Raw genomic sequence first — 16,409 nt, forward strand, 5'->3', positions numbered from 1 at the left:
GAGGAGATTTACCAGGATGTTGCCTGGAATGGAGAATAGGTCGTACGAGGATAGGTTGAGAGTGCTCGGCCTTTTCTCATTGGAACGGCAAAGGATGAGGCGTGACTTGATAGAGGTTTATAAGATGATCAGGGGAATAGATAGAGTAGACAGTCAGAGACTTTTTCCCTGGGTACAACAGAGTGTTACAAGGGGACATAAATTTAAGGTGAAGGGTGGCAGGTATAGGGGGGATGTCAGGGGAGGTTCTTTACCCAGAGAGTGGTGGGAGCATGGATTGCGCTGCCTGTGGGAGTGGCAGAGTCAGAATCATTGGTGACCTTTTAGCGGCAATTGGATAGGTACATGGATATATGCTTCCGCTAGGACAAATGTTCGGCACAACATCGTGGGCCGAAGGGCCTGTTCTGTGCTGTATTGTTCTATGTTCTATTTACTGCCTGCCATTGGGCTGTGTTGGAAAAATTTACAAATTGATATACATCGATATTACTTGACTACTAAGCGCTGGAGTGGGATTTGAATTTGACTACCCACTGTGCTACAAGACCACGTTACCACACCACACACACACATCATGTCCCAAAATCAGCAAAGCAATATTGATAACCATCCATTCTGATCAGAAAGTCATGCTGTTGCAGACTAGTTAGACCAAAGAGCCAAGGCAAGATTTTCACATATCCTTTGACTTCGATGCTGTCTGGCCAGCAACAATCACATCCCAGAAATTTTTTCACGTTGACGCTTTGGTGCCCTCATAGTTAAGAAGGGCACCTGAACCAAGTCTCGGTAGCCTGAGGACAGTCCCAGATGCCCTTCCAAACTGTCCACTAGTTATAGGAGACTGCTAGAAGAAGTGGAGACTGGTGAGATTAAATGGTTAGTGTGTGGATCAGATTCATGCCAACAAATTTCAATCTCTATTTCAGTGAGGTAGCTTCAGGGTCTACATTCACATCTAGCCTGTAATAAAAAAAAAGTGGTTCTTAGCTATGGCTAGGTGAATAATTGCCAAGGTCTTATGAACTACCTGCTTTTTTTCTATGGCAGGATTTGCTGAGCTTGGCTGAAAACATTATGGATCTCTGTTCCACATTAAACTTCTTCTGCTACCATTGACATTGCACCTGATGTCTGCTTCACGACCTATGTGATGATGCTGCTCCTTTAACAAGGTCATGCTGTCCTTGGCTTCTTTTCAGAGAGATCGTAAAAGCAGCGATTCCGAAAAATATGGATTTATCTACTTGAGAATGCTTTCAAGTTTTAAAAAATAACACTTGTACAATTAAAGGGAAGTAGCCAATTCTCCCAGCTCAGCTTTTCTCTGGTTTGGTTTGGTTTGCTTTTTTAACAATCTGGCTGTTCACTGAAAGCAGTCAGTCAGTGGTGAAACTGTGAGAGAGAGGCAGATCCATGCTGATCCTTCCTCTCTCTGACATCTCTCCTGTAAGACCCTGTGTTTGATTTTATCTTTCTTTGCCAGGGGCTGTTTATGGGGATTGATGCAAGTATTTGGAATAGCATCATTAAGTTGGGATAATCTTTTGGATTTTTAGATAGGTTAAGTTCTTCTGTATTCTGTTCTCTTTTGTGTTTCATTTGGTAATCTTGCAAATAAATTTTGTTTTGTTTAAATTTAGGTGTTTGGGCCAGCTGCATCACTCCTGGAATATCTAGCTAACACCTGCTTAAAACAACTAGAAAAGTTAAGGCCCGGGCTACTTGCATGAAATGTTTGAGGGGGTCTGGCCTGGTCCATAACACAGTAAAATTTCTACCTCAATAGTCTTTGCCAGATTAGTAGGCAAAAGTCAATTTGCTAATATTATTTTCTCTGCTGCCATTATTATGTTTATGCATTGCATATGAGAAGCAAGCAATTAAGGTCACATTTGCAAACGATTTCTACCTCATGGAACTGTTACGATGCGGAGGTTGAACCCCTCTGTTAATTAAACCAAACATGCCTCACCTCGCAATCTGTTCAAATATAAGTGACAGAACTTCTAAATTCCACTATTTAAAGAAAAATAACAATTTATTTTCTTAACTCTAATAGTGAACACTAAACAATAACTATTCACAAAGCCAAGCTCCCTTTTTCTTAACTATTTATTATCTGATCCCAACTCTATAAAAAATATGCTGAAGAATGTGCTGTTCCAATAACACATATTAAGCATTACATTAACTTAATCTCAAGACCACGCAGTCTTTATCTTCTCCATTGTCTTCAATCTTCCGGCTGCTGATTTCCCTGGGTTGTCTTTCTTTTTTACTGCGAGTATGTTTTACATGAAAAGGTACCTTTGATAGAGAGTGTTTTCTAATTTCTGTGAGAGCAAGATGTTAGATGGGCAGTTAGCTCTCCTGTTCTATAGATGTTCTATGTCAGAACATCTGCAAACTCGATTGGGTTTGAATATCCTGTGCAGAATTTAACCTGATCAGTTAAATTCAAATTGTGGTCTAAACAGACCTAAAACTCAGGTATCCATTTAATAGCCATTTGTGACATGTATATGTTTTGGAACAATTCATCTCCCAGCCTTTCCACTCGGGCAGCTGAGCCTGCACTTTAAGTTTACTTCAAAATTCAGAAAACACTTTCTATGTTAAAATCATCATACATGCTTTTGACTTCATAACAATGGTATACGGTAAAAGCTGCCAAGCAATTGTTGTGTCAATCACATTCAAAATAATTTCTGAAACAAATACAGCAAGGAACTGAGATTAGATTGATTGAAGTTTAGACGATAAAATAATACAGGGACTGCTGTGCGTCCCATACAGAAATCCTTCCAAACTTATCAACAACTAAACCAGGGATTGTCAGATGTGGAATAAGATGGCATTAGAATTGGGGACATAAACCTTTCAGAGTTGAGTGGCTTTAGATGAGAGGAAAATCTTTATGGCTTAGTGTTTAGCTATCAAAGTTATCCTTGAGTTTAGTATTATGTTAGCAAGGTAGCTTGGGCACCAGTAACATAAACAGGAAATCTGTTAGATTACAAAATTCAATATATAGTCTCATCATAGAACACAAACAGGAGACAATTATGTGCAGTATGATAAGAACTTTAGCATATGACCATACAAGTGTTTTTCCATTCCTTTCCCCTTTCCTGGATTGAAACATGGCTTGTTTTTGTCTTGTGTATTATGAAGAAATACAAATATGAAGAAGAACTTGCAAACCTGGACTTTTATTGAAATAATGCAGATGATAGAAGTATTTAAAATTACATAAAATATGAAAAAGCATATGCAGAGGAAGACTCTTTGAATAGTTGGGAGGTCAAGGATGTGGTGTCATAGATATAAGACTTGAATGTAAAAGATTTAAGATCAAAGGCAAGACAAACAAGAGTCTATTGAATTCATCTACAGGTTATTAGTGGAAAAAAAATACAATCCCGAGTCAAGAAACTGTGGATAGTTTCCTATCCTTTTCATATAGTATTGCACAGTGATTTGGAGTTTATGTAGCTTCTTAATCTGGCCATTGGGTTTTGATGTAATTTGATATAATTTGAATGCTTGAAAGTGAATTGGTGTGAACCCTTTCCTTTATCAAAAGGAAATTGTTCTAACCTGAAGAACTCTGGGTACTCAGTTGAGTATATTCAAATTAGAGGTCACTAGCTGTTTTGGATGCCAAAGGAACTGACTGATAAGAGGATTACGGAAGGTCTAGCTGCAGTGAAAGATCTGCTGAGATCTTGGTAAAAGACAGAGCTGAGGTGAGGGGCCAACTTTATATGCCGTTGTGTTAAGTTTCATAACAGGTTGGTATCATAAGTTTTAAAAGTGTTCTGGTGATCCACTGTGCTCTTCAAATGTATAAATCTTTGAATGAGAAGCTACTACTTATAATTGTGAGTGGAAAGTGTACAGGAAAGAGAAATCAGAATGTATAATAATGGGGATGCATATTGATATAATGTTGATGCTAATGAGTTGAAGGAGAATTCTGCCTTTTAAAGGTAGTGATTACTGATCCTGGTCACTCTGTGGTAAACCATTGATTTTTGAGAAGATTTGTAGCTCAGGTTGAGGTTCTGGATGTAGGTTGGTGATATCATTTCCTGTTTCATTGCCATACAGGAAATGACACCATCAACCCAAGGAAACCTAAACACATAAATAGAAAGTGGGCCCTGCCACCAGTGCTTTATCTAGAGGCTCACTGATGATGTTACCTAGTATGGTGACAAAACATCTGAAAACAAACTTTCCGGCTCGACGAGCAAACTTACATCCAGTAAACCAATGATACTTGTGTTAGTAACATTCAGCAAAAATATTGGGTAGCTTTTCTGTTGTTGCCTTTGGCAGAAAAGGTGCTACAAAGAGAAAAAGGATGATGGGATATGCAGATTATTAAAGTTTAGTGAAGTCAGACAACTACATGTTAATATTCTTTCCACTGAAGAATCTTTTACTCTTCCCTTCCTTCCCCTTTGAGGATATGAAAGATTAAAGAGGAAATACATGAAATACAGAAGTGGAAATTATCTACATCCTGTGTGAATTGTTGATATTTGACATGCTTTCTTTTTGTTTCCAGTCACAACAGGTCTTTGCAGATGGGAGTTCAAGTGACACAACTATGGAAATTGACCTTGAGCCAACCAAGGCTAACACAGGTGGTGTAAGTGCCAACATTATTCCATGTATTGCTTTTCATCTTGATCCAAAATAAACTTGGAATTAATTTCAGGATAACTGTAACAGTTAACTTTTGCTGAAATCAATAATGGGTTCAACGGTTAGCAGATTCTTAATAATAGAAATGAATGTTATAAACACAGCATACCACAGCATGTCTCCTTACACTTCACACATTGTATGTTGTTAAATGATGTTCAAGTATTTTCATCTTAAAATCTAAAGCCTGAAGCACAAATGAATCTTGCTAATTTTTCTGTACATTAAATTGGATGGTACATTCTATCGCAATTTATATCAAACTTCCCTTGTACTCCTTCTTGTATTTACTCTTCTTCACTAACTTTCCTGGGAGAAATTCTGAGAATGCTTGACAATCTGAAATCAAAAATAAAATGGCCATTCATCTCAAATTTCTTGCAAGTCCTGTGAATCTTCTCTGTATGATGGGCTCTATTACAATTATTCAGGGTCGTGGACAAAAGCTACGTTCATGCCGTACCAGAACCTAACCATAACCATGCAGTACCCTACTCTCCCACTATTTTGGTCCGGCACATTGTTGCCTTCTAAAAATGCAAAGAAAAATCTTTTTGTCATTCATTCTTGGCATATAATTTGTACTGACAATGGTGGCATTCCCAATTATCTTGGGAAGATGGTGCTAAGCTGACATCTTGAAATATAACGAGGTATTCTTTTTGATGGTTTGTGAGGCTTGTTAATTAGTTAGGGGAGAAAGTGAGGTCTGCAGATGCTGGAGATCAAAGTTGAAACTTTGTTGCTGGAACAGCACAGCAGGTCCGTGCTGTTCCAGCAACAAAGTTTCAACTTTGATCTCCAGCATCTGCAGACCTCACTTTCTCCTCACCCTACTCCGACCTATCACCCTCACCTTGACCTCTTTCCACCTATCACATTTCCAACGCCCCTCCTCCATGTCCCTCCTCCCTACCTTTTATCTTCTCCTGCTGAACACTCTCTGCTCATTCCTGAAGAAGGGCCTGTGCCCGAAACGTCGAATCTCCTGTTCCCTGGATGCTGCCTGACCTGCTGTGCTGTTCCAGCAACAAAGTTTCAAACTTGTTAATTAGTTAAACTCGCTAACATGGAACTAGAGTAATGTCACTCACATGTTTGCTTTCCATCAACCCTGAAGTCTCATGGCCATTTCTATGAGTAAAGGTTCCGGATTTCCAGATTTCAAAACTGAATGGAAAGTAACAAATGGCCATTGTGCATTGAAATATGACCATGTTGGATTATTTGCCCAGACGTCCGGATTGCTCATCCAGTAACACAACTGCTATACTACTGTACTCACTAAAGATTCTGACAATGTTTCAGATGTACAAAAGCTTTCACTTCCAACAAATTACAATTTGTAGTGGCGTCATAGAGACAAACAAGAATGGGTCACAGGACCTGAAACGTTAACTCTGAATTCTCTTCACAGATGCTGCCAGACCTGCTGAGCTTTTCCAGTAAATTCTGTTTTTGTTTCTGATTTGCAGCATCTGCAATTCTTTTAGTTTTTATTTTATAACAAAGAGTTGTTTGCTCCACAGAACAAAAATCTAATGTGGCACGTTCATACTAATCCTCGACAGTACAAGGAGAACTGCACTGGTGTTGGAGGACATTATAATCCTTACAATATAGATACTCAGGTAAGTGATGTCTTGGTTTAATATTACTGAATACCAATGAATACCAGAATGGTTTTCAGGATTGATGTTTTACTTTTTGTATCCAAGATACAAAATTCTGAATCAGAATTAATACATTGTGTTCTGAAGAAGGGTTACAGGACTCAAAATATTAACTCTGGTTCTCTCTCCACAGATGCTTCAAATCTGCTCAGTTTCTCAGCAATTTCTGTATTTCATAGAGTCATAAAGTCCTACGGTATGGAATCAGGCCCTTTGGTCCAAACTGGTCTATGCTGACCAAAATCTCCATCCACACGAGCCCCATTTCCCTGCACTTGGCCCATATCCTTCTAAACCTTTCCTATCCATGTATTTATCCAAATGACTTGTAAATGTTGTTACTGTGCCGGCCTCAACCACTTCCACTGACAACTCATACTATATGTGTACCACCCTCTGTGTAAAACAGTTGCCCCTCAGGTTGCCTTTTACTCTTGAACCTTAAACTGATGGCTTCTAGTCCTCGATTCCCCAACCCTGGGAAAAAGACTGAGAATATTCACCCTATCCATGCGTCTCATAATCTTATACACCTCTGTAAGATCACCCCCCTCATTCTCCTATGCTGCAAAGCAAAAGATCCTAGCTTGTCCAACCTCTCCCTGTAACTCAGACCATTGATTCCTGGCAACATCCTTGTAAATTTCTTCTGCATTCTTTCCAGTTTTATAACATCCTTCCTGTAGCAAGGTGTCCAAAACTGAACACAATATTCCAAGTGTGGCCTCACCAACGTCCTGTACAACTGCAGCATAGCTTCCCAGCTTCTATACTTGATGCCCTGACTGATGAAGACCAGTGTGCCAAAAGCCTTCTTCACTGCCCAGTCTACCTGTGACTCCACTTTCAGAGGACTGTGAATCTGAGCTCCAAGATCCCTCTGTTCCACTACACTCCTTAAGGCCCTACCATTCACCATGAAATTCCTACCTTGATTTGACTTTCCAACATGCAAGACCTCACACTTATCTATGTTAAATTCCATTTGCCATTTCCCGGCCCACTTCCCCGGCTGATCAAAGTCCTGCTGCAATTTCTGATAATCTTTCTCACTGTCCATGATACCGCCTATTTTAGTGTCACCAGCAAACTTACTAATCATGCCTTGTCCATTCTCATCCAAATCATTGATATAGATAACAAACAGAAATGGGCCCAGCACAGATCCAAGGGACACCAGTAGTCACAGGCCTCCAGTACAACAAGCATCCTTCCACTGTTACACTCTGCTCCCTACTATTAAGTCAATTTTGTATCCAATTTGCCAGATCCCCTCTGGATTCCATGCGATCTAACCTTCCAGAGCAGCCTACCATGTGGCTTATTGAAATCCATATAGACAACATCTACCGCCATCCCCTTGTCAACTTTTTTGGTCCCTTCATCAAAGTACTGTAACAAATTTGTGAACCATGATCTCTCACTCACAAAGCCATGCTGACTACTCCTAATCAAACCCTGTCTTTCCAAATGCATGTAAATCTTACCCCTCAGAATCTTCTCAAGCAACTTACCCACCACAGATGTTAAGCTTACTGGGCTATAGATCCCAGGCTTTTCTTTGCAGTCCTTCTTGAATATGAGCACAACATTCACTACTTTCCAGTCTTCCGAGACTTCACCCATGGCTAACGATGATGCAAAAACATCAGCCAGGGCCTCCGCAATTTCTTCTTTAGCCTCTTGCAGTGTTCTTAGATATATCTGGTCAGGACCAGGAGATTTATCCACCTTCATGCATTCTAATACATCCAACACCTCTTCTGCTGTGATATGGACTGTCCCCAAGATATCACCACTAACTTCCCCATGTTCCCAAGTCTTCATGTCTTTCTCCATGGTAAACATAGAGGAGAAATATTCATTGAGAACCTCGCCCATCTTCTACGGTTCTACACGTACATGTCCACTTTGGTCCTTGAGGGGACATATTCTCTATCGAGCTATTCTTTTTCCTTTAATATACTAAAAGTACCTCTTTGGATTCAACTTAATCTTCTCACCCAAGGCTATCTTGTGCCCCCTTTTTCACCTTCCTGATGTTTTTCATCCGTAAACTCCTGTATTCCCTGCATACCTTCAGGAATTCCCTTGATCCTAGCTGCCAGGATCTGAACCACGCCTCTTTCTTTTTTCTGGTCAAAGCCTCAATATCTCTTGTCATCCAGAATTCCCTATTCCTGCCAACCTTGCCTTTCACCCTCATAGGAATATATAGACCTTGAACACAAGCTATCTCACTTTTAAAGGCCTCCCACATGTGTTTACTTCAAATTTCCAGCATCCACAGTTCTTTGTTTCAGAATAAGTACCAGTACTTTGCTTTTTGTGGAAAGTTAAAAATTCTTTAAGTTAATTTATATTAGTTTATGATAAAAATTTTGCAAAATGTATTGCACTTATCACAGAAAGTAAAATAATCCCCTCAAACTATTGATATCAATTTAATAGAGCTCTGGAAAACATGGAATGGCAGGCTGTGATAGCTGTCTCTTAAATTAGGTCTCTCCATATAAAAGTAGTCCAACAATAAAACCAGACCAAGTTAATCAAGTCTATGTACGGTTTGGGACCATGACCTTTCATCATTCAATGATTAGTCATTTGTAAAAATTATTCAAAATGGGATTAGAAAGATTATTCTCAGTTCCCCCCACAGCCAGTATGTCCCTTCATCAGATGCCTTGCCGAGGGTTAGTAGAATTTCACAGTTAGAACATTGAACGTAGAACAGTACAGCACAGGAACTGGCCCTTCAGCCCATGATGTTGTGCTGAACATGATGTCAAATGAAACTAATCCCTTCTGCCTGCCCTTGGTCCACATCCCTCCATTCCTTGCATGTTCATGTGTTTATCTAAAAGCCCCTAAAATGCCCCGATTGTATCTGCCTCCACTACCACCCCCAGCAGCATATTCCACACTCCTATCATTCTCGGGGTAAAAACCCTGCCCCTCACCGCTCCTTTGAAATTTCCCCCTCTCACCTTAAATGCATACCCCCTCGCTGGTACTAGACATTTCAACTCTGACCTTCACCCCAATCATAATATTGTAGACTGAGTGTCCCCTCAGTCTCTGCTGCTCCAGAGAAAACAACCCGAGTTTTTTTTCTAGCCTCTCCTTATAGCTTAAACTCTGTAATCCAGGCACTATACTCATAAATCAGTTCTACGCTCTCTCCAAAGCCTCCACATTCTTCCTGTAATGTGATGACCAGAATTTGAACACCATACTCTAACTGTGGCCGAACCAAAGTCTCAGGGCTCAGTGGTTCTCACAGTGTCAGGAACCCGGGGGTTCGATTCTAATTTCGGGCGACTGTGTGGAGTTTGCACTTCCTCCCCGTGTCTGCGTGGGTTTCCTCCAGGTGCTCTGGTTTCCTCCCACAATCCCAAGATGTGCAAGTGAATTGGCCAAGCTAAATTGCCTATAGTGTTCAGGGATGTGTAGGTTAGGCACATTAGTAAGGGGTAAATGTTGGGGAAAGGGTTATTCTTCAGAGGCTGAGTGTGGACTTATTGGGCTGATGGACCTGTTTCCACATTGTAGAGATTTTATGATCAATAATCTTATAAAGCTGCAACATCCTGCTTCGTGTACTCAGTTCCCTGAGCAATAAAGGCAAGCATGTCATAAGCCTTCTTTACCACCTATCCACTTGTGTGGACTCTTTCAGGGACCTATGGGCTTGAACCCCAGGATCCCTCTGTACATCAATGCTGTTCAGGGTCCTGCCATTAACTGTATACTTTTCCTCAATATCTGATCTCAGCACCTCACTTTTACCAAGATTAAACTCCATCTGCCAGTTCTCCGCCTATATCTGTAACTGATCTATATTCCACTGTAAGCTTTGATAATCTTCTACACTATCTACAACTCCACTGACCTTTGTATCGTCTGCTAACTTACGAACCCACCCATCTACATTTTCATCCAAGTTTTATATATATATATTTATATATACAAACAGCAGAGGGCCCGGTATGAATTCCTGTGGAACATCACTAATCACAGACCTCCAGCTTGAAAAACACCCACCACCACCCTTTGCCTTCCCTGGGGAAGCCAATTCCGAATCCACACAGCCAAGTCACCATGGATCCCATGCATCTTAATCTTCCGGGTGAGCCGACCATGAGGGACCTTATTGAAAGCCTTACTAAAATCCACTACTCTATCCTCATCAATCACCTTCATTACCCCCTTAAAACATTCCATAAAGTTAGTGAGACATGATCTGCCCTCACAATGTCATGCTGATTGCCCCTAAATAGGCCATGCTTTTCAAATGCACAGAAATCATCTGCTTAAAAATTCTTTCCAATAGCTTCCTAACCACCAGTGTGAGACTCACTGATCTATAGTTACTAGATTATCCCTATTTCCCTCCTTGAACAGCTGCTTGCCAGTCCTCTGGGACCTCTCCAGTGGCTAACAAGGGTACAAAGATTTTGGTCAATGCCTCTGCAATCTCCTCTATTGCCCTCTCAATAACCTTGGGTAGATAGCATCAGTAATCAATTATGTATAACACGATTTTGAACTAATGCTTTTTTGACTAGGATTAGGATGTTCAAGTTTGAACTTCCCTAACTGCTGAATCTGTTTATAAATTATCAATTAGAAAAGCTGCTCCTCAGAGAGAACTTGTTCAACCTTGATTTTGTCCTTGAACTTTAGGTACTACTTCCACTGGTGCCATGTGTTGTCTGTACTTTTTACTTTCATATTTGCAGTTCAGTAGCAATCATTTTTGGTTTCTTTTTCAGTAAGGATGCTCTTTCAAAGACTATTTCAGTGATACAGTCAGTTCTGCTATAGTGCCGTAGTTCTGTACTCCTGCAATCCCATGTTATAAGAAAATCGTGTAATAGCTGCACCATTTAAACTAATGGGGCCAGAATCTTGTTATAGCTAATACATGCTTTAAAACTTCGGGCTTTTGAAACAGTGTTCCCAGTTTGTCAATCATGTTATAGCGAATTCATGTTAACGAAACCTGCATTATAGCGGAATGATCTGTACAGGTTTCCTAAAGGTATGGCCAATGAAATTCCACTTTCTCTGTCTACTTTGTAATACTCTCTCGTTCTCATAGCTTCCCATTTTTGATGGTCTCTGGTCAGCAAGTGCCCAGGGTTGTTTGTTGCCATTTATTGCCCAATGTCTACATTTGTTTGTCATGGTTTTTATTTTGCTCTATGTTTTAGCTTTGAACAAAAGTGCTGATTCAACATTGGTGTTAAAGAGACTGTTTGGTCAATTTGAGTTCCTGACTGGCCTCATTAGATTTACTGACATGTCTAGACATTTCTGTTTTTAAAGTTGAGAATTTATTCAGTACTAATCTTTATCTATTTGTTAACTCTGAAGGCTGAATTGTTTGCCTGAAGGGTGGAAGGACAGGGAAGTGGAGAATGGAGCCAGGGAGCAGTCATTTTCAGTGCTCCCAATCAGTTTGCTGTTGCTGTTCTGATTACCAGTAATTTTATTCCAGTTTGGGGAATGAAGATTCCAGAAGCCCAACTGATTCAGATGACCAATTAAATTGTTAACAAACTCATTATCAGCTCATCAGGGAACCAGTCTGAAACATTTTATGGAGAGATACATGTTAAAGAATCTAGATGGGAAGGAGCTATCAGGACAATATGGTGTCAGCTATAACTGCATCATCCAATAGGAAGGGTTCTGGAAGGGGGTGCATGGCTGAGAGGGGCATTCATCCACTGCTATTGGATGAGTTGAATTGGCAAAGCAAATAGCACATGTACATATGCTTTCAGTTGAGGGATTCATGATGCTCCAGGGATTGGCGGGTCTCCAATGGCAAGTTCAACAATCATGCAGCTGATCAGAAACTAGGCAATGACAAGGGGATGAAGGTACTCCGAGGTAGTGACAAGTAGTGATGAGCATGAAGATCCTCTGGACTGGTTACCACAGCCATGGCCCTGAGGAGATCCAGTGGAGAGATCCAATGGCAAGATCATAATGAAGGCCATACTTTCAGTATTGAGTTTGCTGATGAAGAAGAAGCACTGCAGACATGTTTAAGATTTGATATCTCGGGTCATTGTCCCTATCTAGACAGATGGGAAAAGAAACTAATCCTTGGTTGAGGAAGTTCTTGGATCATGTGGTACTGCCCTACCAGTGGCTATTCAAGTCACTATGGCCTTAAAATATCTTGGCCTCTGACCCCTTCCACAAAACAGCACGTAGACACTTTGTGAGTGACACTATGCCATTCCACTTCGGAGATACCTTATGTGTGAAAGTTGGGAAGTTTGTGCAGTTTGAAACAGGATGACAGCAGCAACAGAGAGCACTGGAAATCGTCTCACTTGTTAAATTTCCACCGATTTGAGAAATCATTGATCACACCCACTCTGCCACCAAGGCACTGAATGAACAGCTAGTGAAATTCACCAGTGGGAAGGGCTTCGATTCCCAAAACATGCAAGACAGACTTTGTGTGTTTAAAAAAGCTGGTGAGAGCAACTCAAAGGAAGACCACCAGATGCAAGTTCCTCTCCAAGCCACTCCTCAGCCCACAGCCCAGTTTTGTGGGTCTACCTCCAAACTGCAGCTCACCCCCACCACCTTCTCCAAGGCCCAGGCAGCAGTGGCCACACTCAATATGTGAATATACAATAAAAGATTACAATTCGGTTTATGATACTCAGTGAATTTGAGATTTAATGCAGATTTCCACCCTAAACATTTGTGCAGTTCATGAACTGGGATCAAATGCTTTTGTTTTTGTCGATAATGTATTTTGTAGTTTAGAGTCTATGAAATGATCTTTGGATTCCATCTGCAATGCATCAGGCCCTTGATACTGCACAGGAATAATTCGTTACTTTCTACTGTCAACAAATGATCAGCTAAAACAGTAATTTACACAAAGAAACACATAACTCTCATGTCTGAGAAATGGTTTTGGCAAAGTTGTGAAACAAAACATGTTGAACTGAGAATATGACTTCCTGTTTTGTACTGGTGTTTTTTTGGAAAAGTTGTGCGACAGGAAACCATGGGAAGTTATTCAAGGTAATCAGTGCCTGCATTTAAATATTATTAGATTTAAAAAATGTCAGTGGTAGCAATTTGTGACAAAGTAAATAACTGAGTGACGTCTGCACAGCATGTGTCATGGGTGTTAAAGAGTGAAACTTTTCCAAGTTCCTCAACATCAGTGCCAACAATAAGAAACTTTTATTTGTGCATTATTATAGGATATTGGAAAACAAAATAAAGTAGATATTCCTTATAATGTTCTCTTTATGGCAATGTCACATCATTTATCTGGGGTTGGCACTTGTGATAACCCCTCCAGGGGCCGTGGGGAATTACTCATTAGTCTTCCTGCAGGGCTCATTGACTCTGAGTTCCCTTTGCAACAGGCAATGGTCTGCCCAGCTGGAACTATCACTAAGTCCTTTTCTGGCACAGTGGTGGTGTCCCTGCCTCTGGACTTGGAGGCCTGGATTCAAGTCCCACCTGCTCTATAGCTGTATAATAACAACCCCGAGCAGGTTGATTAGAAAATGGATGAAATAAAGCAGACCCAGTGGATGGCTCTCTCTGTACGAGTTCTCCCATTTTCCATTGGGGATTTAAAACTTAAATCTAAGACTTAGAAAGGGATTGGAAGGAGGTATCAATATAAAGAAAAAAAGGGTGGCACAGTGACACAGTGGTTAGCACTGCTGTCTCACAGCGCCAGAGACCTGGGTTCAATTCCTGCCTCAGGCAACTGTCTGTGTGGAGTTTGCACATTCTCCCCGTGTCTGTGTGGGTTTTCTCTGGGAGCTCCAGTTTCCTCCCACAGTCCAAAAATGTGGATGTTAGGTGAATTGGCCATGCTAAATTGTTCGTAGTGTTAGGTGAAGGGGTAAATATAGAGGAATGGGTCTAGGTGGGTTGCTCTTCGGAGGGTCGGTGTAGATTTGTTGGGCCGAAGGGCCTGGTTCCACACTGTAAGTAATCTAAATCTAAACCTGTCTTGAAGGGTGTTGCATGCAGTAATCCTATGTAACCACAGAATTTGGTGATTCACAGCCTCTCAGCCCAACTGTTTATTTTGCAGCACAGTGGAGTCTGTGGACCATGTTTATATTGGATGTAGCCAATTATTCTGTTTTTAGTTAGTTTAAAAATCTTGCACTGTGCTTTTGGTTGCACTTCAGCCCCATATCCTGGTGTAGTGATATGTGGGCAGATTGGACGACCTCCTTGTGGGTCTGCTCCTGGGCCTTGCTATAAACAGCTCCAGGCAGTGACCATGGAGGGGGTCCTCTCTGCTGACTGCCTGGCCCTCTTCTGCGGTTATGTTTAAATCCAGTGTCGTTGGAGAGGGAACTGGTGTTGTCGATCACAGCTGTCAATGCCTTTTACAGTCAGGCTTTCTGAGTTTTGACAGCAGTGTCCTACGAGATGTCCTTAGCTGGAACTTGGTTTTGTTAGGCTGTACTTTGGTAGGTATACTGTCAGCAATCCATTTTATACGAGTCTACAGATATTGCTGGAGAAACTCGGATGGTTTAGTAGCAAGTGAGGAGAGAGAAACACAATAATTAACATTTCAAATCTACTGACCGTTCTTCAGAATTTGATACTTGTCTGAAACACTCACTTTGTTTCTCTCCCCACAGATGCTGCTAGACTTGCTGAGCTTCTCCAGCAATTCTCTTTTTATTTCCGATTTCCAGCATTGCAGTATTTTGCTTTTAATTGGACTAGTGTACAGAACCTACTCAGATGAAGGATTTCCTACTAATAAGTGTTTCATAGAAGTGGAATTACTTGATTAACAAGTAGCTAATTACATAATATTAAATTAACAGGTTACGTGGGCTTAAGACTAGTTAACTGTATTATACTTGCTAAGGGACATTGATAACTCTTGAGATATATCAGGCTAATTGAAGTTGCATGGTTTTTAACAGTAGAGGTAAGACCAACAGACTGGAATAGCTACAAGGGACAACTAGAACCGACAGGCTCCTCCCAGAGACATGATACATATTTCAGTGAATGGGGTTATACAAAAGCTTCAGTGTTAACTCTTGCAGGCCACCTGTCTTATCCAGACAGTTTGGAGTTCCCCAGGTAGCAAGGTTTGTTGCCTATATATGAATTCTATACAACACAAATTACAGGATTTTACCCAAATATTTGCCACTGTTTATTAGTTCCAAGCGTTTTAGAAACATATTTACAACCAGAGCAGCCATGATTACATTGAAAAGTGGAGAAGGCTTGAGGGGCCAGTGACTAACTTGGATTGAAAGTTGGTTGGCTGATAGGAAACAAAGAGTAATGATAAACGGCTCCATTTCGGAATGGCAGGCAGTGACCAGTGGGGTACCGCAGGGATCAGTGCTGGGACCGCAGCTTTTTACAATATATGTTAATGATATAGAAGATGGTATTAGTAATAACATTAGCAAATTTGCTGATGATACAAAGCTGAGTGGCAGGGTGAAATGTGAGGAGGATGTTAGGAGATTACAGGGTGACCTGAACAGGTTAGTTGAGTGGGCAGATGCATGGCAGATGCAGTGTAATGTGTATAAATATATGGTTACCCACTTTGGTGGCAAGAACAGGAAGGCAGATTACTACCTAAATGGAATCAATTTAGGTAAAGGGGCAGTACAAAGAGATCTGGATGTTCTTGTACACCAGTCAATGAAGGCAAGCATGCAGGTACAGCAGGTAGTGAAGAAGGCTAATACATTGCTGGCCTTCATAACAAGAGGGATTAAGTATAGAAGCAAAGAGGTTCTTCTGCAGCTGTACAAGGCCCTGGTGAGACCACACCTGGAGTACTGCATGCAGTTCTGGTCTCCAAATTTGAGAAAAAACATTCTGGCTATTGAGGGAGTGCAACGTAGGTTCACGAGGTCAATTCCTGGAATAGCGGGATTACCTTACACTGAAAGACTGAAGCGACTGGGCTTGTATACCCTTGAGGTTAGAAGACTGAGAGGGGATCTG

General features: G+C 40.9%; 1 protein-coding gene across 2 annotated transcripts in view; it reads left to right on the plus strand.

Moving 5' to 3' along the window:
* Positions 1 to 16,409, plus strand: part of cusr (Copper-only SOD repeat protein) — a 147,443-nt gene that overhangs the window by 83,002 nt on the left and 48,032 nt on the right. For both annotated transcript variants that reach the window (XM_043713117.1, XM_043713116.1), the window contains exons 4-5: positions 4,583 to 4,666; positions 6,252 to 6,353. In XM_043713117.1, coding sequence (XP_043569052.1) covers positions 4,583 to 4,666; positions 6,252 to 6,353 — 186 coding nt within the window. The remainder of the gene's footprint in view (positions 1 to 4,582; positions 4,667 to 6,251; positions 6,354 to 16,409) is intronic.

This window comes from Chiloscyllium plagiosum, chromosome 22 (assembly GCF_004010195.1).
Source record: "Chiloscyllium plagiosum isolate BGI_BamShark_2017 chromosome 22, ASM401019v2, whole genome shotgun sequence".
Taxonomy (NCBI): domain Eukaryota; kingdom Metazoa; phylum Chordata; class Chondrichthyes; order Orectolobiformes; family Hemiscylliidae; genus Chiloscyllium; species Chiloscyllium plagiosum.